General features: G+C 45.4%; 2 protein-coding genes across 3 annotated transcripts; both read left to right on the top strand.

Annotated features, from left to right (window-relative positions):
* Positions 1-122: 122 nt before the first annotated feature.
* On the top strand, positions 123-14340 carry VDAC1 (voltage dependent anion channel 1). Its single transcript, XM_027896481.1, has 9 exons — positions 123-164; positions 6228-6297; positions 6855-6904; positions 7168-7320; positions 7411-7463; positions 8674-8901; positions 11803-11953; positions 12452-12509; positions 13340-14340. The coding sequence occupies exons 2-9, from the start codon at positions 6231-6233 to the stop codon at positions 13429-13431; spliced, it is 852 nt and encodes a 283-aa protein (XP_027752282.1). The 5' UTR covers positions 123-164; positions 6228-6230; the 3' UTR covers positions 13432-14340.
* Positions 14341-15822: 1482 nt separating this feature from the next.
* On the top strand, positions 15823-22808 carry CUNH5orf15 (chromosome unknown C5orf15 homolog). 2 transcript variants are annotated; one of them, XM_027896482.1, is made up of 3 exons: positions 15823-15937; positions 18738-19318; positions 21218-22808. In XM_027896482.1, exons 1-3 carry the CDS (start codon positions 15838-15840, stop codon positions 21347-21349), a joined length of 813 nt encoding a protein of 270 aa, XP_027752283.1. In that variant the 5' UTR covers positions 15823-15837; the 3' UTR covers positions 21350-22808. The 2 variants fall into 2 exon arrangements, with proteins under 2 accessions (XP_027752283.1, XP_027752284.1); XM_027896483.1 differs by lacking the exon at positions 15823-15937 and adding an exon at positions 16093-16213.
* Positions 22809-23388: the final 580 nt, after the last annotated feature.

Below are 23388 nucleotides of genomic sequence, written 5' to 3'. Positions count from 1 at the left end.
CCCCGCCCGGCGCTGCCGCCCCGCCCCGCGGGTCCCGCCCGCCGTCACGCAGCAGCAGCAGCAGCAGCAGCAGCCGCAGAGCCCGGGGAGGCGCCGGGCAGGGGCAGCGGGGCCGCAGGAGGCCGAGGCGGAGCGGGAGCGCGGCGGGGCCGCGGCGGGGGCAGGTAGGGCTGCCCGGGTTGGGTTGGGTTGGGTTGGGTGGGGGGTCCCGGGCGCTGCCCGCGGTGCGGGCGGTGCGGGCGGTGCGGGAGGCGAGGCCCCGTCCCGGCTGGGGTGCGGGGGCCGGAGCGGAGCGGGACGGGGATGGTTCCTTACGTAAGGCCGGGCATGGCGGCGCGGGGATGCCCCGCGGCCCGGGGGGCAGTGCGGGGAGCGGGGAGCGGGGAGGGCTCCGGGCACGGCGTGCGGGTCCTGCCCGGCGCTCCCGGCTCCTCCCGGGCCCGCGGAGCAAAGGTCGCCCCTGGCCGCACCTGCCCGGCCGCGGCACCGTCCGACATCCCTCCCCGCCTCCTCCTCCTCCTCCTCCTCCTGCGGTCCTCCGGTGCCCGCACCCCCACGCCGAGCACCGGGACTGATTATTTTTCCATCCGTTTTATTCCGCTCGTTCCCGGAGCGTAGCTCTCCCTCCAGGTTTAAGGATCCCGAGGGCTCGGTTCTCCCCTCCCGCAGCAGCCGCTGCCTCCATTCTGCCTCGTCACAGCCCTCGCTGGGAACAACTCCTGCTGGAGAGGGGGAAAGGCTCCTCCGGGCTTTGGGTATTTGCAAATAATAATAATAATAATAATAATAATAATAATAATAATAATAATAATAATAATAAAAAGTAACAGAATTTTCTGAAAATGAAGCGGGGCTGACTCATCTTGGTGACCAAGGCAGGGTTGTGTCTCTGGGGAATATTTATAGCGATTCCAGCAGAAACAGATCCCAGCTTGTTTCTCAGATGGTTTAGCGAGGGTCAGAGGTGTGTGCTGTAGTTTGTTTTGTTGGGTGCACTGGATAGTTGAATAATCACCTGTCTCGTGACATTTCACCTATGAAATCTGGTCAAAATTCCTTCCGAAATGGGCTTTTGCACTATTAAAATGACATTCTGGAATAATCCTTTCCCCTAGCACTCTCCATCAAAAGTTGATGCTGATCCACAGCCTGCACCTCTTCTTCCTGCCCACATTTTGGGGTGAGTTTGGGGGTGTGAAGGTGTGGGGGACATCCCTGTTGGTTGCTGTAGCAGCAGGAGAATGTCCCCAGCTGTGGCAGTGTTGGGATGCAGGCAGGACACACAGCTCAGGCCCTCCTGAGTTTGGCATCTGCTGCAGGTAGGGAACAACCCCATCCACTGGTGTGGCGGATGCTCCTCTTCTGTGTGAGCTGTCAAATTGTGCTGGAAGACAAAATTCCATTTTAATTAGTCACCCCCATTGATCTGGCAGTGGGTGTTGCTGCAGTGGGGCGGGAGTGAGGGACATGTCCCTTCCTGAACGCACGGGGTGGGACAGGGCTGGGACAGGAGCACTGCTCTTCTGCAGGTATTTCACAGAGACAGCTAACTTGAATTAATTCAGCACGTAGGGTATGTGGTCCTGTGTTCTTCCCTTGCAGTTCAGTAACTACAGTAGCTACAACAGGCTGCAACATCCCCCAATTTCACTTAATTGATACTTATATGTGATAGTTTAATAAGGGGTTGCCATATAACATTGCAATTCCTAATTTATACCCAGACAATTAAGAGCAGGCTGTCTCTTTCTGTAATTCCGTAATTGGTATAGCCTAAATAATAATATTTACATTTGCTTTTAAGGGTTTTATCTCCTTCATGCTAACGTGTTTATTGGGCTGCAGACATACTGCATAAACCAAGCTTTAAATCTGCTCCTTCATGCATGAAGGTTTCCAAAGCAGAGCTGCAGCAGGAAGGCTGGGATCCTGGGAGCGTCACAGGGAGGCTGCATGGCTTTACAACACCGGCACAAAAGAAATTGTGGACTCCCAGGTCTTAACTTTTGAGTCATAATGGTGCAGGGATTATGTGACGTTGGCACAGTAGCAAGTTGGGGCAAAAAGTGTTGTTAAATACCGAGTCTCGTAACGCCGAGTATTTACAAACCACGTGCTTCTCAAAAGCCCAACTTGAGGGTTGACCTCAGCATGACTGTGCATGCATTTACGGGTGAGCGTGTGCTTAAATCTCTGCCCTGTGAGGCTGCTGAACCTGCTCTGGAGCGCGCTGTGGGCATGGCTTGGAGGGATTTGGGATGTGGATCGTAAACCCCGAACGGCGGAGCCCGCGCCGAGCTCTGCCGGCAGACGGGGATGTGGCGTGGTGGGACAGGGACACCGGGGCCGTGTGGAGCCGGTGACTCCAGCCTGCTCTGGGACGTGGGGAGAGCTGGGCCCTGTTCTGGCTGAGAGCAAAAAGCACCGTCCTTCATGGTCTGTTGATACAACAGGTTGGGGAGTGACGCTGCACAGGCTGCAGGGCCAGAAAGGCGCTTAAAAGTCGCTTCATTTCAAGGACAGATTTTTCCTTTCGTGAAGGGCATAAATGACAAATGTTCTTTACTTTTTTAATCTTGAGGTAGGAGACCCTCATGAGCATTTTTCCCCATGCAGACAGACTATACCTGGTCTTTAACCCAATGCTGTTGGTCCCTCCCAGCTGTCCCCAGCAGCTGTTACGTGTCTTCTCTGCAGGGATAATGCTGATGGAGACAGGGAGATGGATTGTTCAGAACTACTGTTACCATCGAGAAATGGAACATGAGTTCAGACTTACTGGGAAAAAACGTGGCTGCAGTAGGGTTAAATGCAACCTTTTTATTTTCTTAGCCTTGAATCTGATAGACTTCCATTGTCCTGGTGGGAATCTTATAATGGATTTTATTCTTATCCTAAATTTTTAGATTGCTCCTTTCCCCATGTAAATATCACAAAGCTGATAAGTCTGTGCAGGGAAACTTTAAGTTGGGCATGTACAAGAGTTACCAAGCAGAGATGAGCTTTCCTTTGGTTGCAGCCAGTCCTTATGTTTGCCAAGGGCACCCTGGGGGTTTGCTGCTTGTTGGACTGAATTTGATTTAATTGCCCAGAACTGCCTCATAGAGTGAAAACTTTGCCATCTGTGACACTGGAAAATATTCAAATTTGGCCTGCTGTAATGAAATCTTCCCTGGGCCTGGCTCTTGGGTCCTGCAGCTCCAAGGGGAGCTCCTGGTTTTCTCCCTGGGGCTGCTGTAAATCAGGCATTCCTGGAGGTGTGCTCACAGCAGCACTTGGAGCTGACTCCTCACTTCAGGTTTTCTTCAGTCATCGCTTGTGCTTTGGTGTTTCTTACTCAAGAAAATCAAAATATTTCCTACTTAGAGCACGTTATGGATCGTGTGCTTGGTCTGCTCTGCGGGGGAGTCGAGGTACCTCGTCACGCTGAGCTATTTGCACAGTTGGACAAGGATAAAAGCAATGAATTCATTTCAGTGCAAACCTAATCTGAGTTAATGTGCAGAGATCGCACTGGTGAAAAGCAAGGGCACTCGGCCACGGCCATTCCTTGATCCTTTAAGAGTCTGAATCCCTGCTAAGCATGCTTGTCTTACAACCTGCACTCGCACAGGATGTAATCAGTTTTGTTTCCCATCTGTTAAACAAGAGGCTCCTGATTAGCCACTGCAAAGGGGAGTCATTATTTTTGTTTTGTTCTCGCTGACAACAGCCAGGTTAAGCAGCAGGTCCCCGGCTCGGGGTGTGCCCCACACTCAGCAGTTCGAAACACCTTGCTCCGTGTGTGTTCCAGGGTTTGCCTCACAAGCGGCAGGGATTTGGCTTTCAGCATTGTCCCCTAATTATAGTAATTGTCTAAGTGGAGCTCTCCATGTCTCCCACTGTTCTGGGCCCAGAGTGCAGCAGGGGAGCAGCCTGGCACAGCTCATCCACAGCTCATCACCCAGCCAGCCTGGCCACATCCAGGGGGGACACACAGGCAGAGGGGAAAAAAGCTTGGCTTCATAAAACACACCCTAGAAAACCCAACAAGAAAATATTTTGATTTTATGAAGCAACTCCAAGGGGCTGTCGATGAAATCGGATCTGGTAGGTTCCAAAGTGCAGCTGGCAGAGCAGTGCATTACCTTTCAGAGCAATGCTTATTTGATTTTTTCAGGTGGAGGGATTTGTACCATTTTGAATTTTTGATGATGCTAAATGGCACTGCCGTCAGAGGGTCCTCCCGGGGCTGGGCTGCTCTGGCAGGGCAGGAGCATTTTCTGCACACACACAGCCCTTGGTGAGTGCTGCCAGCCCTCTGAGTGCTGCCTGACTGGGGGCTGTGATCTCCAAGCAGGGCTTTGTATCTGCTTCTAGTCACTTGAATGAGGAGCAGAGGGATTGCTCAAAGAAATCTGGTAGTACTCATTTCAGGTTTTTTTGGTGCCTATGTTTTTTTTTAACTTCCCCCCCCCCCCCGTTTTTTTCAAAGCTAGCTTTGTGTATAAACATTAGATCTCCGATTTCCTTTTTTCGCAAAGTTTAGGTCCAATATAAGCAGCTGAAACTGCTTTGGAATAATACCTTTTTTTAATTGCATTTTAAAAAAAAATATTTTAACTTTTAGCTGCTTAGGTATTTGGGGCTGCACCTTATTACTGAACTATAAATGGAAAGAGATGCCATGCACCCAAGTAGTCTGTGCAGCTGAAGCTCCATCACAGTATTTGCCCTTGTACCCAATTTTATTTATTTTCTGAGAAGATGATTGCTTTTCTTTAGCCACCAGATCTGTTTTGTTCCCTCCAGGATAGGGATTCCTCCCTTATGCAATAGCAATATCCTGCTTTAACAGGTAACAGCTTGTTGTCTGGAGTGCTTGAGGCGCTGAGTGGCTGCTCCAAGTCCCTCTCTGATCTTCCTGGAGTGATGTGTTCCCAAGAACTGCATCCCAGTCTGCAGCCAGGGAGACTGTTAAAGCACCTCTCTGTGCTTTGTTTGGAGTTTGAAGGACTGGTTTTCTGCTAACATTGAATAATCTGGAGTAAGAACTGGCAGGCAGTTTTTTAAGCATATGTAAGTAAACTGCTTATTGCTTTTGCATAGCCAAAAAGTTTAGGAAAATGGAACTTCAGTGCAACAGCTGGTGTCGAGAGGATTAGCCTCCTAAGTATGATTTATCTCCTTTGCTTTTTAAAATTAGGAAATCCTGTCTATGAACACAGAAGGTGTTCACCATTTCAGATTGCATGACTTTTGTTCCCCCTGAAGAAATGACTGTACTTGAATAAGGGAGTAGAAATTACTGTGCTTGGATAAAAAAAAGGAGATTTGGGTGGTTGGTTTCTCTAAGGGTCCTTTTTCCTCCTCTGTATATGATGCAATGGTTTTCCCACTGGCTGAGAAAATGGGATGCATTCATCTCACCTGCAGGAGGTCAGTGAATTAGGAGTGTCAGGGCCTGCTGAAGATGGGAAAGTGGATCTCCATGGCACTGTGGGCATCGCTAACAAACCACACACAGTGGAGAAAGCTTGGCTGCTGAAATGGGGTTGTGGTTGCCCTCCCAGCCTGACTTCACAGTGTGGCCTCCCCTCAGGCTCAGTTTTTCACAGCAAGCTCATTTTTCCTCAGATGATGCACAGAAAACCACTTAAAGGTCAGTGTCTAAGGAGACATATTAACCCATTAACAGCAACAGCAAAGTCAGAGAAAACTGAAGAACGACCATTTATTGATTTTGCTGACATAAATGTTATCCATTTGCTGTTCTGCATTAGGGGGAGAGAGATGCTCCTTCTGGTAGATGCTTGTCCTGGTTACATTCCCTGAGTGAATGAGCTGGGGCCCTACTGCTTTACATCAGAGCGCACAGATCCATTACGAGAAACCGGAGAAACCTTTCCAAGAAATGGTTTAAAAAACCCAGAAGTTGTTCATTCACGCAGTTACACTGATAAGAGAACAACAGTTAACTCTTTGGGAAGGCACAGACAGCTCCTTTTCTTCCAATATATATTTCTTCTGCAGCCTGTTTCCCACCCTCAGTGGCAAATCAGTGCTGCTGCTGCTGGCAGGCTGAACTCACACTGTTTGCTAGGGCTGCTCTCCTCAGGCTGTGCTGGGGGATACAAAACAAAAGTGGCTGAAATGGGCTAAAGTTTCTTGTTGCTTAAATGGATTGAGTAAGTTTCTGTACACTGTAATTTCCTTTTTTTTTTGATTTCTTCACTTTTCCCTTGCAGAAAATGGCTGTTCCACCTGTTTATGCTGATCTGGGCAAAGCTGCCAGAGATGTTTTCACCAAGGGATATGGTAAATAAAGCCAAAATGAGTTTGGTCCTTTGCTGTCTCCCTGATTCCAGGAAATGTTAGGCTTTTATTGCTTTCCCCTGAGAAGTATTCCAATAATTTCCATTAGAATCCACAGAGTTTCCTATCACAGCCTCACACTGCCTTTGCTGTCTGGACAGGGACGGTAACTCTCTTTTCTTTTGACGAAATTCTTCCTGTCCCCCATAGGGCTGTTGTCTGTTTTGAGAGAAAATCGTGTGTTGTATTTTGGCTGTTCCCTTGTATGGATAAGTAGGATCACTGATGTTTGATTATGAGCAGGATGCTGCTCACTATGAATAAATCCATTATTACCTAATTTGGTCCCACTTACATTGTTGAGGTCAGTAGGATTATGAGTCAAGTGCTATCTGAAGCGAGTACAAGCTGCTTCATAAAAACTCATGGTTTGAGAACCGTACCCTTGGGTTAACTCTTCAGCAGTTCACAGGGGGTTCGGAGGGGAGTTTTAAGAAATAAATGAGAAACTCTTTTCAAATCAACATATATATGACTCATATTTTTTACTCACCTTCTAGGTTTTGGGTTAATAAAGCTTGACTTGAAAACGAGATCTGAAAATGGACTGGTGAGTTTGGAAACAGACTGAAATCCTAAACATTGCAACGGTGTTGTGCTTACTGTATATTTCTTTTTAAAATAAATATGCATCCCTTACTCTGTCCCTTTACCATTTCTCACATGTAACTTTGCAAGTTACTTTGTATTTATCTGAACCAATATTTAACAATTTATAATGACTAATATATTCTACATGTATAATTATTTACCTGAGTGTATTAGTGGCAAATACATATTTTATATCTATTATCTTTTTTTTTTTCTTTCTAGGAATTTACAAGCTCAGGTTCAGCAAACTCAGAAACAAGCAAAGTTAGTGGTAGTTTGGAAACAAAATACAAATGGGTGGAATATGGATTGATGTTCACAGAAAAGTGGAACACTGACAACACACTAGGCACTGAGATCACTCTGGAAGATCAGGTAAGCTCTGGCTCCAAAAGTGCAGTTTGCAAATTCACTTACGCCAATCTCTGATTAGAAATCCAACCAGTGAATTTCTTTTCTGTTCAGCTTGCACGGGGCCTGAAGCTGACCTTTGACTCCACCTTCTCTCCTAACACTGGGTAAGAAGTGAGTAAGCTGAAGTGACAGAAAGGCATTTTTTAATTTCTCTGTCCTGGCATACTGAGACAGTTCATAATCAGCCTGTGTATAATGAAATGGTGCACATCTCTTAAATCTCAGCATTAATTACCCCCTTTTAATCCTCCCCTAGGGCAAGCAAACTTTTGCCTACAGTAACTTGAAATTTATAGTCAGAATTCGGGAGTGAAGGAAGGATTGTCCTTGTGCTCCAGTCGTGTATCTGTGGCCGTGTCAGGGGATGAGCTGCTGCCTGAATAAAAGCACCCACCAAGTCAGCTGTAATGCAGAGCTTAACAAGCTCTGGGAGCCAGTTGGCCACAGCTCTGACAGGGTGGCACAGCACTGGGCTCCTCTCCCGAGCTGAATTTATCCCGGGAATTCTTGCTGGGCCGTGGTGGTGGGTGGGTGTTCCTGGCACGGCGATTGGATGCCATGTTTTATGTGGGCCAGAGGGATTAAGCAGCAGCTGTAGGTCTACATGTTGGTTTATTTTTTTCCCCTGATTATCTTTGGTGCAAGCAGTGCTGCCACTGAGTCGAAATACTCTGCACATCAGCTTCCCAGAGCTGCACTCTGCACTCCAGTTATAGTCCCAGGGGGAATTCACCCTGTCCTTTAGATTTAGTGTCCTGCATTGTCACCTGCTTCCAGTCCACTCCTAATTCTAGATTAACGAGGTATTTTTGTTAACCTGAATAATCTTGTTTGTTTATAGTTACTTAGCTGTAGGATTCTTAAAGAAATAGGAAAAAAAAAAAACCAACCATTGATGTTACAGCTCTATAACTTCCTTGGGCACTTCACAGACACTGTAGTATCTGAGTTACAATTGCCTTAGAGGACTAAAATTTGAGTAAATGGAGTGAGATTGAGTCCTGGTGTGACCTGGTTTAGGTTGATAGGGATGCATCATGTCTGAATATGAGACCTCTTCTCCCCTTCCCATATTGCTCACTGACTGTGATGAGTCTTCCAACAGGGAAAGTCATTTTTAGGAGTGCTCCATGTTCTTGCCTCTATCCCTGCTGACACTGGTGGAAGAGGTACCAGAAGTTGCAGATGAGGGCGTTTGGCACTCCTGCACTCTAGTTCTGATTCTGCTGTGGTGTATATGTTGTCCTCAGAAACTGTTACCCTGAGTTAAAGCAAGTGATTTGAAAAATAAGAGATCCTCTCTCTTCTCTGCAGGAAAAAGAGCGCTAAAATAAAGTCAGGATACAAGAGGGACCACATCAACCTCGGCTGTGACATGGACTTCGATATCGCGGGGCCCTCGATACGCGGGGCCCTCGTGCTGGGCTACGAGGGGTGGCTGGCGGGCTACCAAATGACCTTTGAGACAGCCAAGTCCCGGGTAACCCAGAGCAACTTCGCTGTTGGCTATAAGACTGATGAGTTCCAGCTTCACACTAATGTGTAAGTACTGGCAGACAGGCATTAGGAAGGAATTTGGAGGGATTGTGCTGCTTCCCAGAACAGTGAAAGGGAGGGAGGTTCAGCAGTGGAGAACCTCCAGGGGATGGTGGAGCTGAGACTGGTTCGTCATTAAGGATGCCAAGCTGCATTTTTTTAGCTGCATTAACTTTTCTTTGAGTTGTGTGGGTGAGGGAGTGCATGATGTTGAGCACCCTAGAGTCCAGTGTCTGTCTGTCTAACAGATAAGGATTATTCGAACCTGTCAGCAGAATAATAAAACAAGTAGTTGAAAAAATACTCTTTGTGGAAGCTGAAACAAAAGTAATGCTTTCCTTTTGCACCTGTCAACATCAAAAAAAAAAAAAAAAGGTGGCTTGATCTGTAGCTGAAAGAGTTAATCACAGGATGAGCAAGGAGAAGGGAGTTACTGGAAGAGACAGGGACTGGGTTTGTTTTAGTACCGGAAGCAATATGGTGAAAAAGTTTTTTTGGTATTATTTGGTAACAATCTATTTACTGAGGCATTTGTGCTTTTGGAATGTATCAACAGTGGGAAACCAGAACCAAATTCCATGAAAACCTTAATTTCTCTGTCTCCTCTTAAGAAAGCAATTTATGACTTTGGGGAAGACAGTTTTTTAAGATTAGGCAATCCCTAATCCATTCCCCCAGCCCCCGCCTTTCCGTGCCCTTGGGTAATTGGATATTTTGCATGTAGCAGAGCTATTCCAGGCTGTTTCCATCTGGGGGCTGAACAACTGTTCTGCCTTCCTGAAGCTGCCTCTTCAAAGGCCTCGTGTTGTGTCTCCTGCTGGTTTGCAGAGCTGTGGCTGAGGAAGCTCCCGCTGCCTCTCAGAACGCTCGAACCCCCCCAGCCCAGACTGCGTGTTTGAAGGGTTGCCAGAGCACAGAAATGGGAGGTGGGCACAGAACTTCCATCAGAACGATCCGTGGGGTCCCCTTCACTCAGGAGTCAGGAGTTGTTCCTTCAAGCACAACGACTCTCGACTCTGTTATGCTGTAGCAGTTCAAAACATTGTATTATTGGCTTTTGTTATAAAATGCTGTGATTATTATTAAAATTAATTAGAGCAACAGCAGAAAATCACTTTATAACAGCAGCAGGAGCTCAGATCTGACTGCTGCTTGGATTCCTGAGGGTCTGTTTCTCAGGTTGCTGTTACTGTACAAAACCACAGATGTGTGATACGAGTAGAAATCCTATTTATTGTTAATAATAGGTTAGTTAGGTGTTTGATGTGTTTCAGCTTTGAAATGTGTCGGAGCTTTTATATAATCCCAGCAAGAGCTGTGTGTGGGACTCCCCTCAGTACCCTGCTCGGTTGTTATATCTGCACAGGTCAGTGTTTCACAGGGATGCTGTGGCAGAGCTGATAATTTAACAAGGTGGGGCTTGAAGCATTGTTTATTGTTCCTGCCATTACACAGACCAGCTGGGGACTTTAGCAGGTTACTTTCCTTAAGGGTGCCTTAATATAGTAATTTTCATAGGGGGCTAATGTGTTGGTTATTTTTTTTAAATCTGCATCTCAAATGTGCTATTATTACTATCAGTGTTAAAAGGAGGTTTGACTTTATGAATAATAATAACTAAAAGGAGGTAGGGCTGGATAATTTCTAGTTTTAAATGACTTTCCTCATTTTTTAAGCATAGCTCAGACCGCCCCCCCCTAATGTTGCAGGTCAAGACAGAGCTGTGTGGGAACCTTGCACAAAATCTGCCTGTATAACCAGCTCTCCTCAGTCCTTTTTAATCCCTCCTTTTCTTGAGAGCCAAGCACATGCAGTTAATGTGAGCTTCAGTCTTATCTGAAGTAAGTATTGTAGTGTTTTTCTGGAAGAATTGCTCTAACAAAAGGCTGCTGCTATTGCTTGAACTTTTAAATAGGTGTATCATGACTGTTTGGGCAACTTACACAAGCTAAGGAATATCAGGCCAAAGGGGCAAAAGGGAAAAGATTTTAAATCTACCCCATTTTTAATCCCTAAAGGTCTGGTATACTGTAATAGTCGGAACCAGGCTATTTCACAGTTAGAAATAATCATAGTTGTTTTATTTGCAGAGGTCTTCCTGGGGTTTAAAGCCCGTTCTCTGCAATATGTTTGTATCTTCTCTTCAGAAAACGAGTGAGAATGGAAATTCAGATGCTCATGGTTTACAAGGAGTGCAAGGCCTTTAGGAGCCTTTTGCTCTTGTTTTTATGCTCTGCATGCTCTAACGTTTTGCCTTTTATTTACCACAGTGGCACTAGTAATTGGAAGTTATGCTGCTAATCATTCAGCTCTGGGCCAGTGCTCTCTGCAAAGCAAAATTAGTTCCATTTCCATTTCTAGTCCAGGGACTATAGCACAGATGCACCATCAGGAACGTTGCAAATGGAATTCATTTGCAAGAGCCAGCAGAGTCGGACGTTAAATTGGCATCTTCGCTTCTGATCCAGTTCCTCTGTGTCTGGTCAGAGTGCTGACACGGCAGTTTGGAGATGACTCGGGCTCTGTGACTCCCTCTCAGGACACGAGGGAGACGTTCACAGGGAAAGTAATTATTTCAGACACACGCAGGGAAAAATAAATCTCTTTACTACAAAGACTCCCATCTACAGGGAAGGGAAAATTGGAAGCTGTCATCATTGGTTTAATTTTTGATAGTTTGTCCTGGTTTGGTTTTTTTTTCAGAAGTTGCTGAAATGTAGTAATCTTCACCGAATTTAAGCATCTAAAAATAACTTCATAACCAATCTGGCCTAATGTCTCTATCTTAGCTGCTGTGGGGACATTTAATGAGGTGGAAGGGGATGTTGTGCAAATAGATCTTACTGGAAAAATAAAAGATGATTGTTTTGCGTTGCTGTTCAAAACTACACCAACCATTCCTTCCAGGAACGACGGAACGGAGTTCGGCGGCTCCATTTACCAGAAGGTGAATGATAAACTGGAAACAGCCGTGAATCTCGCCTGGACAGCTGGAAATAGCAACACTCGCTTTGGAATAGCAGCCAAGTATCAGATTGACCCAGATGCCTCTTTTTCCGTGAGTCCTGTGCATGCACATTGAGAAGCGTTTGGAAGTAAGTGCCGGTGATGGAAATGGAAAGCAGCCTTTCCATCAGCAAGGCACGGTGGGGATGCAGTTCTGTGCCGTGGAGTTGGCACCTGGGTCTGTTTGCCTTGGGTTTGGCAGCCTCAGAGCACAGCTATTGGATTTTCCTTAAAGACACACAGAGTGTTTTATCGTGTTACTGGGCACTATTTTGAGAATGTTTTCTTGTCAGTCTGGAAAAAATTAAAAGCTGTGCCAATAAAACCAGTGTGTTCTGCAGGGACTGTCGAGACTTTGAGATTGGGGGTTTAAGTTATGGCAAAATTATCTCTAGATTTTTGGTGATTTAAAACTTGAAATCCTTTACCTGCTTAAAAGCTGTTGCTTAATTTTCAAGTGTGAAGGACTTTGAAGAAAGATACTAAATTATTTTCTAAAGTTATTACTTACTACTAAATAATGCTGTATTTTTTTTTTTTCCCCTTGAAGGCTAAAGTGAACAACTCCAGTCTGATCGGGTTAGGATACACTCAGACTTTAAAGCCAGGTAGGTCTGGGCAGAAAAAAAATCAGAATCAATAAAAAGATATTTTAATCTTGAAATCCCAGAAGTTTTTTTGGTGACAAAATATGATGGGTTTTATAAGATTGCTGGTGTGCTTGGCAAGCCACTGATGAACCTTTCTAGGGACTGCTCTAGTAATTCTGGATGCCTGTGGGAAGCAGAATTATTGGAGACCATGGTCCACTGCCCAGCCAGATACTCTTTTTATGTTGATACAAAATATATCCATAATTAGTTGTGTCACAGATAAGTAAACACATTTTTAATACTTTCAGAGGCTTCTTATTACTGAGTTTATTTGGCTTGAAAATGTGACTTTCTCAAGGTCCCCTGGCCCAGGAAGAGGACGATCTTACTGCTGTGAAATTGGTTTTAATGTAGGCTAATAAATCTGCTGCCAGAATACTGAGCAGATTGACATGAGATATTACAGCAGACAGGGCTTGGGCTTTTTCATACCTAGATTTTAAAGTGGTTCAGAAAGGTGGGTATGTATCAAGGTCCCAATTTTTCATAATACTAGACTCTGAAATTAGATTAATCAGTAGACCTGCAGCAGTGAATTGACTCAGAGCTTTAATTACCCGGAGTGATAAAAAGCAGAATCCATCATCGTGGTTTATTATAAATTTCATAACTCAGAAAGATTTCTTATCTGCAAGTTGCTGTAAAATGCCCAGTCCTTACAAGGCCAGCTGCCAAGTCCCGTTATCCTGGCTCCCCAGTAAATTAAAGCAGTGGCACAGACACTGAACAAAAAGCTCATTCCAAGTTTTAAGTGGAGTTTTCTCTCACTTTTCTCTGTTTTGCAGGTATCAAACTGACATTGTCAGCTTTGCTGGATGGCAAGAACGTCAACGCGGGTGGTCACAAACTTGGTCTAGGACTGGAATTCGAAGCATAAGGAGTGATTTCCCAATTGCTAATCTGAAAACACAGCATAGCTACCTTCAGAATATAGTGTACCTTTCAATGTTTTGTCTGGGGTGCGAGTATTGCTACGTATCAGTCCTGCTAGTCCTGGTTAAAGACAGCTAAGCTTTAAAAATGATGTTGTTAAAGAAGCGGAGACAAAAGCATAAAAAAAAAAAAAAATCCTAATGCCAGGCTTTTTTTCTTCATGTAATTGCTCATCACATCTGTCAACTGCCACGTGCTAGGAAGGAGGAAGGCGCTGATTACCTCTGCTAACGTGTTGATGGCACAAGGGACGTGTTGATGTGGTCTCAGACCTGAGGATTTCGGTGCAGACCCTACACTCCATTGTACTGTTAATTCCGTGAGCAAAACCTTCCGACACTCGGGGTTTCGGCTGACGAGGGAATGTGCAAACTTGTCTGAAAAAGGGATTTTAAAATATTCTTTTTTTTTTTTTTTTTTTTTTTTTTTAGCTCTGTATTCCATGAATGGTTTGTTTGTCTTCTTTGGTTATCCCCACCCCTCCAGCTGTCTCCAGAATGCTTGAGGTTGTCCACCTTGTCCAAGTGCGTCTCGGAGGAGGTTTGATGTGACTCAGCCAATACTGCCTGTCCTGTGTTGTGGTTCCTTCCCCTTGCACTGACCGGAAAGCTTGTAAAAACAGACAGAATCAGGGAAGAGTCTTTGCAACTGCAATCACACGGTTGCATCGCTGAATCTAAAACGGGAAGTTTTGTTTTATTACCACTTTTTTTTAGCAACTAAATGGGTACATTTTTAGAGAGTCTTCCATTTTGTGTGGAACTAGACCCCAAAATGCTGTACTTGACACTACTAAAAATGGATAAAAAAACCCAAACCCGACTTGAATAAAATATTGAAATGTCACTTTTTACTTTGTCTTTATATTAATTGTGAAAACAGGTTCATCTAAATCTGTGCTCCAGAAGCAGACTGGCAACGTCTCGGTGCGTATTTTGTACCACACACAGCAAAAATACTTAGAAGATTTAAGTTCCAGACACGGCCCTGTTCTTACTGCTCACTAAGCTCTGGCAACTACACATATGCATGGATAAAACGAGGTAACATGACTGACCTTCCATTACAGAATCCAGTAAGTTGAATTACCTTCCTATAAACAAGTAAGCGTGAGCAATGAACATTTATCAGTTCAGGGATCAACTTCCGTGGCTTTTCAGTAATATTTTGTGTTTTTTCATGGGTAAGCCGTTGCTGCGGGTGTCTGCAGATGGCAAGAGCTGCAGCACAGGAGGATGTGCCTGGTGAGGCAATGGCATTGCGACAGTGTGAGGCTGCAGAGCCACAAACTGGGCAACACTGCCTGTCTTCCCTTTTACCACAAGCCGTTCCCGAGCATTTCCTATCTCACATGCTTTTCCCAGCACTCCTGGGAGAAGTGGTCCTCTTCCAGACGTCACCCATCAAAATGAACCACGTGCAAACAGCTCACCATGGCAAACAGCTCAATAATTATTTACATTCCTGCGTGCTGGGCACATCCCGTGTTCTCTCAGCATCACCGTAAGCCTTTGGGCTCCTTTGTCTTGATTTTCTCATGCTTGAGGCAACTGCTTTGGTATTTTTTTTTCTCCTGTGACCAGCTTCGAGCCTTCTCTCAGGGCGTGGAATACCCGACCCAGGGTGAGAACAGGAAAGCTTTATTTTTTTATAGCTCTATCCAATTGTGCAAAAAGCATCCCACGAGCGCCATAGCACAAAGCCTGGACAGGAGGCTGGTGGGCACTTCCCTGGGTGTGTGTGGGGGTGTCCAACCCCTCAGGTCAACCTCCATCGGAAGGAAGGCGAAGGAAATTCCCCGTTTTCTGTCGTGGATTTGTTTTACTCGCAGCCTGGAGGGCCCAGGCAGCTCCAACACTGCCCGCAGGGTCCCTCTGGGTGACCACCTACCCGGAGGGTGAGGGAGTGGGACAGGCCTGTGCTGCAGCGAGAGCACCAGAGGGAATGACCTTAAACTGAGACAGAGTCAGATTAAATATTAGAACGTTTTCCCTGTTGGGGGGGTCAGATGTTGAAGGGGCGGCCCAGGGAGGCGGTGGGGTCACCATTCCCTGGAGGTGTTTGAGATGTGGCGCTGGGCGATGCGGTTCAGTGGTTTACGACTGACAGTGGCGGTGCCGGGTGGATGGTTGGACTGGACGATCTCAACGGTGCCTCCCACCGTCTGTGACCCCGCCATTCCCTGACCCCGCCATTCCGTGTCCCCATCATTCCCTGATCCCGCCATTCCCTGACCCCGCCATTCCGCCACTCCCTCCCTGCTCCCCTCACACCCCCCCCCATCCCCGTGCGCATGCGCGGCCGCCTCCCCGTGGGCGGTGTCTCCGCCACGTCCGCGGAGCGGCCCAAGATGGCGGCGGGCGGCGAGCGGCGGGAGCGGGCGGGCCGCGCCCTGGGGCTGGCGCTGCTGCTCGGCTGGGCCCTGGCGGCCCGCGGGCAGGACTCTCGCGGTGAGCGCCGGGGGATGGCTGGGGGGCTTTGGGGCTGTGGGAGTGCCCTGCCCGGCTCTCACCGGGCTCTCCGGTGGGGCCTCGGCCTGCGCGGGTCGTGCCGTGGGGACCCAGCCCCGGGGCCGGCCTCGGTCGGGGCAGCGGGCGCTGAGGGTGCGCTGGGGACGGGCATGGCCCGGGCGGGGATCGGGAGGCCCAGCCGGGTGTGCTCCGGTCCTGGAGCGGCGAGAGCGGTTTGGGGGGTTGGAGCAGTGGTGACTTCACTCCTCAGACTTTGTACTTCGCTGTAAATACTCTAGTTCTGGGTCTGGGTTTAGCCTCCCTCGTCCCGAGAAATTAAGCTTATGTGACTTTGGAAGTCGGCTCCAAGTTCAGTCTGTTTCCTTCCTTCCCCTCCAGACCAGCTGTACCCCAAGGCTGACAAGAAATGCACATTTCACGTGCAGTGGGTTTCTCTTTGTTTTAGGTGGAGTATTGGCTGGGCAGTGAGGGGAAAGGAATTACTGAAGGAAATGGAGGGATTTGTTTGAGCCCTCAGTTCCCTCTGTGCCTCTCAGTGGGGATATCCACGCCAGCTCTATCTGTGCTGCCCCTCACCTGGTCTGACGGGTGGGCAGGGAGAATTTGGGACAGAAACCTGTAGGAAAAGGAGAATTTTCAACTTCAGAAACCTAGAAATAACTTGCTTTCTAAAAGCAGTTCTGCTGGAAGGGCATTTTAACCGTCCTATGTTTTTTTATGTGTGGTGTTTGCTAAGAGGGCTGTGTTGCTAATTCCGGCACCAGGGTTGAACATTAATATCTGTTGCTGAAGATGAGGCGTCCCTGGAGTCCAGGCACTGCTGCAACATCACCTGACAGTGTTGTGTAACTGCAAACAGTGCAGCCACCGTTTATAATGCCAAATACTTTTGGGTAGATATCAGAAATCAGCTGTGGTTGAGTTGCTAAACTTCCTGCTGCAATTAAACTCTCCCCCTGTTTTAGGAACAATAAGAAAGTATTTTTTCCCAGTCTGAAGCCTCAGCATTAGCTGGTGGGGGTCCCTTGCATTGAGGCATATATCCTTCTAAAACTTTATTGTCAGAAGGAGTGTAAGAATAATTGGAAGTGTAAGCAGCATAATTTTATAGAAAAAGTATGCCTGCTTGTATTTCAAACAGTTTAGCTGTTATTATTTAGCTCTCTAATACTTTTTGTCTGTCTGAGGGTAGCAGTGAGGTTGACCTGCCTCCCTCACAACATGCCAACTAGCTATAAATAAAAATTAATATAACTCTTGCAGCTGCCTCTCCTCATATTTATCTCCATGCATGCACTTAGCTGACCTGACTCCTGAGGGGAGACCAGAATTCCCTAAACTTGTCCTGTGCCAGATCTGAACAAGTTAGTGTTAATGCAATTCAGAGCAGTAGTTGATCTCAACAAAAACCAGAAGTGTGTTAAATGTAGAGCAGCGGCCTTTGCACCTCAGCAGATGTCCAGCTCACGTGAGATGAGTTGGGCCTGCTGTGGTTTAGTTGGTTAAAGAGTAATTCCCACTGCAAAGGTGTGCCCTGTAAACAAGAGCCCTGTTGTAACTGATCCTCGGTAAATACACATTTCATGAATAACATGATTCAGTGTCCCCCCTGGAATATTTTACTTGGGAGTAACCCGACCCAAGCAGTTGGTTGAATGCTTCATTTTTAGAGGCCCTCGCTTCCCAGTGGGCCTTGGGAGTGCTTAATGGAAGTATTGTTACTTTTTTTTTAAAATGAAGAAATAGTTTGGCATGCCAAGGTACAGGGCAGGGGTGGTTCCCCTGTGTCAGTGATGTCTGAAATGTGGGATGCATTTTTCAAGGTGCCTCTGGAAGTGACGTGCTGCAAACATGAACAGTTGGCTACTTTTTAGGTTTAAAAAAAAACACTGGCTCTTTATAAACTCCCCCTGCATGTGTTTTTACCTTCCTTTGGAGAGAGAAGAGGGAGGGTGGGCTCTGCATGTGGTTTTAATGCTCACCTTGTTTCTTAGGGAGTTCTGCAAAGCTGTCCCAGCATTGGAGAGATGCTGAATTTGCCTGAGGGTGGTTGTTACTCTTGCTGACTTATTTCATGAGAATAATTTGCTGCCAACAAAAGCCTTTGCTCCAGGAGCATGGGCAGTCAGTCCCTTCTCTGGCTTTGTTTTTAACCTATGGTCCAGTGGTTCCATTTCAGTTAACAAAAGGTTGCAAATCTTTCTCAGTAGCTGTAAATTCAATAAAAATTAGTGCCTGGGAAGAGGTGCTGTGACCCTGTGTCGTGACTGAAGGAGGCTTCCCAGCATGTTCTCATTTTTGTTGGTAAAATATGCACTGGTGAAAGATTAAAAACTTTTAACTGCAGGAAAAGCTTTGCTGAGAAAATCTTCCTCTGTAGAGCTCAGCTTATTCTGTGGGAGAGGGAGTTTGATGATGGAGTAAATACTAATTGTGTGTGACTTTACAAGACATCATAAATCCTCAGAGGGAGGGATGACATGTCTTTGAAGTTCTTATGCCTGGAAAACATGCATGCTGAATTTTTTAGGGACGCTTTGGCACGCTGATCTAGAAAGCATGTGCTTCCAAGCTTTAACTCCTGTCCTGCTCCAGACTTAGGAAGCTGCCAAAGTACAGGAAATGTATTTCTGCGTATGACTGTTAAAAAGGCTGCAATGTGACATGTGATTTCTTGTCTGTAAAGGAAATCTGTGGCACTGGTGTCCCATTACAGCTGAGGTGTGACAGAAGTTACTGCCTGGTGCTTCATACTGACTGTTTCTCATCCTTTTCTCAGATCCTGTGAACACGGAGATGCCTATGAAAAATATTTCTTCTAAAAGTGAGAATGAAACACTGAGTAGATCCCAAAATTTGACAGACAGCTTGCAGAGCCTAACCTCAACAAAAAAGGCAATCCCAACAACAGCCAAAATCAATTCAGTGACTGCAGGAAGGGCACCTACAGCAAAAGGTGACTCTTTCTCATCTGTTCTCCCTGCCAGTCCGGTATCTCCAATTGATGCTTCTGAAGATACTAAAATTGAGGAAGAGGATCTTCTAACAGATTTGAAAGATACACTAAATAGTTCCCCACCCATCATAAAAGAAACTCTGGAGTCAGATGGAGATGATTATGGCCCTTATGAAATGACACCGATTTCCAGGTACAGCCCAGACCTGGAGATGCCGGAAGACGACGACTCTGACACCATCAGTAATTACAACGAGGAGATCAAGACCCTGGATGAGAAGATAAAAGGTGTTTCTGTCTCAGAGTTGGAAGAAGAAGAAGAAGACAGCCATTTCTTTTTTCATCTGGTTGTAGTTGCCTTCCTAGTGGCTGTTGTTTATGTCACCTATCACAATAAGAGGAAGGTAGGTGTGCTCTGAAAGGTTCAGAGAAACAGCTGCACAGTGAAAAGGAACTCAAAACATTTTCGATTAAGAAATGAGTTGATTGATAATATCAGTAATCCATCAGTTCAGTCAACCAGTAGTGGACACTGGCAGTGCACAACATGAGTTCTATAAAGGAGACCTGAGCCAAGTCAAGTGAAGGTGAACAATTAACTGATTTTGTTTCTGCACAGGATTATAAACAGCAAATTAAGGAAGGTTTAATCCCTAATGGTGTGGGAATGTTCATGTTATGACTGTGATAATCCTTCTAATAATTGTTCACTTCAAGGTGGTCTTTATATCATAAATATTATGAGGGCTTAACTGCAGACTTCTAGGAAATGTTTAACACTGCTTCCAGGTTTACATAGAGAAGCTCAGAGATACTGTTTTCAGGTAACTGTTTCTTCAGTGCAGACTAATTCTCTGTATCTCAAAAGTAGCCTGATTGGTGTTAGTTCAAAATACATTGCTAGCATAAAAAATGAACTCCAGCCCAACCAGACCCAGTACAGGTACATGCACAAATCTGCAATTCAACCATAGCTTAGTTTTTAGATATGAGGAAAATTAAGGGTTTATCCTTGTGGAGAACACTGATTTGGGTGAGGATGTGGGGGGCTCTGAACAGAGCTAAAACCCCAAAACCTCCTGCCTTCCTGTGCAGTGGCATATCTGGAGTGTGCATTGCCAAGGCTTTATAGGGGAAAATGTTGAAGACCGTATTGCATAGGAAAATCTGTGCAGTAAAGTGGATTCTTAGATGAGTTGGCAAGAAACAAGGCTACACAGGGTGAAGATAATGGACATTTAAACATCTGATTACTTTATTGTCTGTCTCCTTTAACTGCTCAGCTGTGATGCAGAAACAGTTTATCACATCACACCATTGCTGCTTCTGTCGCCTCTGTTGCACCAGCAATACAATTATTTTTAACAAGGGTGAAATGCCAGAATAGATAAGATGGATAAAGTAACAAATGTCACCTCCTGGGGATAGTTTAATAGGCTGTAGATGCAGTGCTTCTGGAGCTACACATGTACCTTTAGTAGAAGATTTCCAGGTGGAATGCAAACTGCACCTGAGGGTGGCAAGGACAGTGTGCAAGTGTCTGACTGCCAGTGCCGTGGTTTATAACAACAGCAGTGCCATTGCCAGCACCAGGGGGGAGAACTGTGGTGTCAGTAGGACTGTGGGGCTGTCTATCAGACCCAGAATCACAGAGTCATTAAGGGTGGAAAAGACCTCTGAGATCATCGAGTCCAACCTTTGACCCAGCCCCACCTTGTCACCCAGACCATGGCGCTGAGTGCCCCCTCCAGCCTCTTCTTAAACACCTCCAGGGATGGTGACTCCACCACCTCCCTGGGCAGCCCATTCCAATGCCCAGTCACCCTCTGCAAAGAATTTCCTCCTAATGTCCAACCTAAACCTCCCCTGGCACAGCTTGGGACTGCACCCTCTTGTCCTGCTGCTGGTTCCTGGGAGAAGAGCCTCGAGGGGTGGCCTCAAGGGGCAGAATCACTTCCCTGCTCCTGCTGCCACACTGTTCCTGAGCCAGCCCAGGATCCATTGGCCCTCTTGCCCACCTGGGCACTCTCTGGCTCATGTTGAGCTGCTGTCAGTCAGTCAGTCAGTCACTCAGTCACTCAGTCACTCAGTCAGTCAGTCCCCCCAGGTCCCTTCCTGCCTGGCCCTGTCCCCCACTCTGTGCCGGCCCATGGGGCTGCCGGGGGTTGTTGTGGGCACAGTGCAGGACCCGGCCCTTGGCCTGGTTGAACACAGTGCTGTTGGTGCCCTCGTGTTTCTGAGGGCACATCTGACTGTGTGATTGTGTTGCAGAGAGCATATCTGACTGTGTGGTTGTGTTTCAGATCTTCCTGCTGGTGCAGAGCCGGCGCTGGAGGGACGGGCTGTGCTCTCGGACAGTGGAGTATCATCGCTTGGATCAGAACGTGAACGAAGCGATGCCCTCCCTGAAGATAACCAATGACTACGTGTTCTGAGAGCACCGTGCTTTGAGTTTGCTGAACTTATCACTCTTTGCCTGCCCAGTCATGTAATGATATTCAGGTATCTGAAATAAGCTGCTTGTACAGAAATGAGATGTACTCTCTCTGTGACCTGGATGTTTTGGAGATTAAATCTCATGGAAGATCAAGGGCATGACACATCTGTTTGCTACGTTGGTCAGGTTTTTATATCAACTATAAAGATGCAGAGTTTAATAAATTAGTGCTCTTTCCATTCATTAAGCATCATCCCTTCTCTCTGGAGCAGTCTTAATAGTCGCATTACAAAAAAATAAGCATAAAATATTTTAGGTTTAATAAATTAATGACTTTGGCATCACTAAATCAAATTAATGATCTCTTTGCTCTTCACTTATATGGCTCATAAATCCCACTCTATTGCAAACTTAAAGTATAATTACTTTTTTCTATGCTTAAATCCTGATGCTGCAAATCTGTCATCTTGGTTTTTTTTTTTTCTGTTTCTGTTTTCTTGTTGCATAATTTGATCCTATTTTAGGCAAAATAGCTAGAGTGGCAATTTAATGATTTCTGTATGTGTTCATGCGGTAAATAATTTAAAAATAATTATGTATAACCCATTTTATTCAGAAGTTTTATACCATATATTTCCTTAAAATGTTCAAGGTGTTTGTGAAGGTATGAAGCTTCCTGACTGTCCATTTTTTTTTCCTCTAATGGTATTTATGACTATTTCATTGTCTTTGTAATTAATGAGTGGAAAATAAGCCTTGTTGAATAATCTTACTAAAATATAGATAGTTGACAGGCTTTCTATACATCAGAGCTTTCTGTTGAATTTTAAGACAGTTGGGAAAGGGTTATGTGCTTATGTTATAAATGGGAGAGGCCTGAAACTGTAAGAATAATTTATTTGATTGTTTTTCTGACCCAGGTAACAGACAGGTGAGAGTAAAGGTGTGGGGGCTGCCAGTGCACTCTCATTTTTGACAAACATTTATGCATTAGTGTAAATCAACTTACTGGTACAGTAGTTTTTTTTTGATTTTTATTTTTTACTTTGTCTTTTGTACTTCCATTATTTATGTTTTTATGGGTTGTAAAATATAAAAATCTTAGTTTTTCTGTACATTCTGTTTGTGATTTAGTTTTCAAACTGAGAAATGTGTAAATAACGGTGAATCAGAACCCCATAATTAATGACCTGGTATTCAAATAGTTATGTAAGATTTGGGAAAAAATCAACTTCACAGCTGATGGCATGAGGAGTCTGAAGGCATGATACTATCTTAGGAATGAAGTGCTAAAAGTTCTAAATCCTGCTGTTAAATGCTTTCTTTTCATAACCCCGGGAAGTAAAGCACAACCAAAACATCCCCCAAACTCTTTTCTCGCAGTAATTTTTATCATATTTGGACCTTGTATCACTTAATATTTTGAATAAGGTTTTTAAAATAAATGACAATAATGAGCTTGTGTTTTTTTTTTATCTTAACTATTTCACTCCCTTTGTACAGTACCTTGTGATAAAGAACTTATGCTTGGATTGGAAACCAGTTCAAAACCATCTTTCCTGTTACCCATACTGGGTGTACTCAGGTTTGTTTTATGCAGCTGTTAAATGGGGTGTAAGGGGAGATAGCAAGGCTTAAATGAAATCTTTGAAGCTATAAGAGTTAATAAGTTCTTTAACATGTCATTTTTTTAACCTAAGTTGTATAATTAATAATTCTTGTGGAAGATTTCTTACCTGAACATACCTGCATTGAAGTAATGCTGCTGTGGGCCAAGATCCAAAGGGAAAGGTTACTTTGCAAAGCTCCTTTAGGATGTTTAAATACTGGAATCTTAGGAGATGGCGAATGTTTTTACACCCAAGAAGTTCAGGAGCTTTCTCCTTGAATAACATTCACAAAGGGTAGTGCCATCGAGACAGATGTTTGGTCATGCCAAAGTTTGTGGATGCATCGCAGCAGGTGAGTTTGGATAATGTTGGTGGAATGTCCCTCCTCTCCAAACCTGGGCACCGCAGCCGTGCCAGTGTAACGGAG

Source organism: Empidonax traillii, unplaced genomic scaffold, assembly GCF_003031625.1.
Source record: "Empidonax traillii isolate 1590-97213 ecotype Southwest subspecies unplaced genomic scaffold, ASM303162v1 scaffold499:size456302, whole genome shotgun sequence".
NCBI classification, from domain to species: domain Eukaryota; kingdom Metazoa; phylum Chordata; class Aves; order Passeriformes; family Tyrannidae; genus Empidonax; species Empidonax traillii.
This window is presented reverse-complemented; position numbering and strand designations above follow the sequence as displayed.

What these genes read in the sequence shown, in the direction of transcription:
- VDAC1 (XM_027896481.1), top strand. Translation starts at nt 6,231, where the DNA reads ATGGCTGTTCCACCTGTTTATGCTGATCTGGGCAAAGCTGCCAGAGAT. An exon ending in CGAGATCTGAAAATGGACTG is followed by an intron (nt 6,905 to 7,167) that starts GTGAGTTTGGAA and finishes TTTTCTTTCTAG; the next exon opens with GAATTTACAAGCTCAGGTTC. An exon ending in ACCCAGATGCCTCTTTTTCC is followed by an intron (nt 11,954 to 12,451) that starts GTGAGTCCTGTG and finishes TTCCCCTTGAAG; the next exon opens with GCTAAAGTGAACAACTCCAG.
- CUNH5orf15 (XM_027896483.1), top strand. Translation starts at nt 16,108, where the DNA reads ATGGCCCGGGCGGGGATCGGGAGGCCCAGCCGGGTGTGCTCCGGTCCT. An exon ending in GACTTCACTCCTCAGACTTT is followed by an intron (nt 16,214 to 18,737) that starts GTACTTCGCTGT and finishes TCCTTTTCTCAG; the next exon opens with ATCCTGTGAACACGGAGATG. An exon ending in CCTATCACAATAAGAGGAAG is followed by an intron (nt 19,319 to 21,217) that starts GTAGGTGTGCTC and finishes GTTGTGTTTCAG; the next exon opens with ATCTTCCTGCTGGTGCAGAG.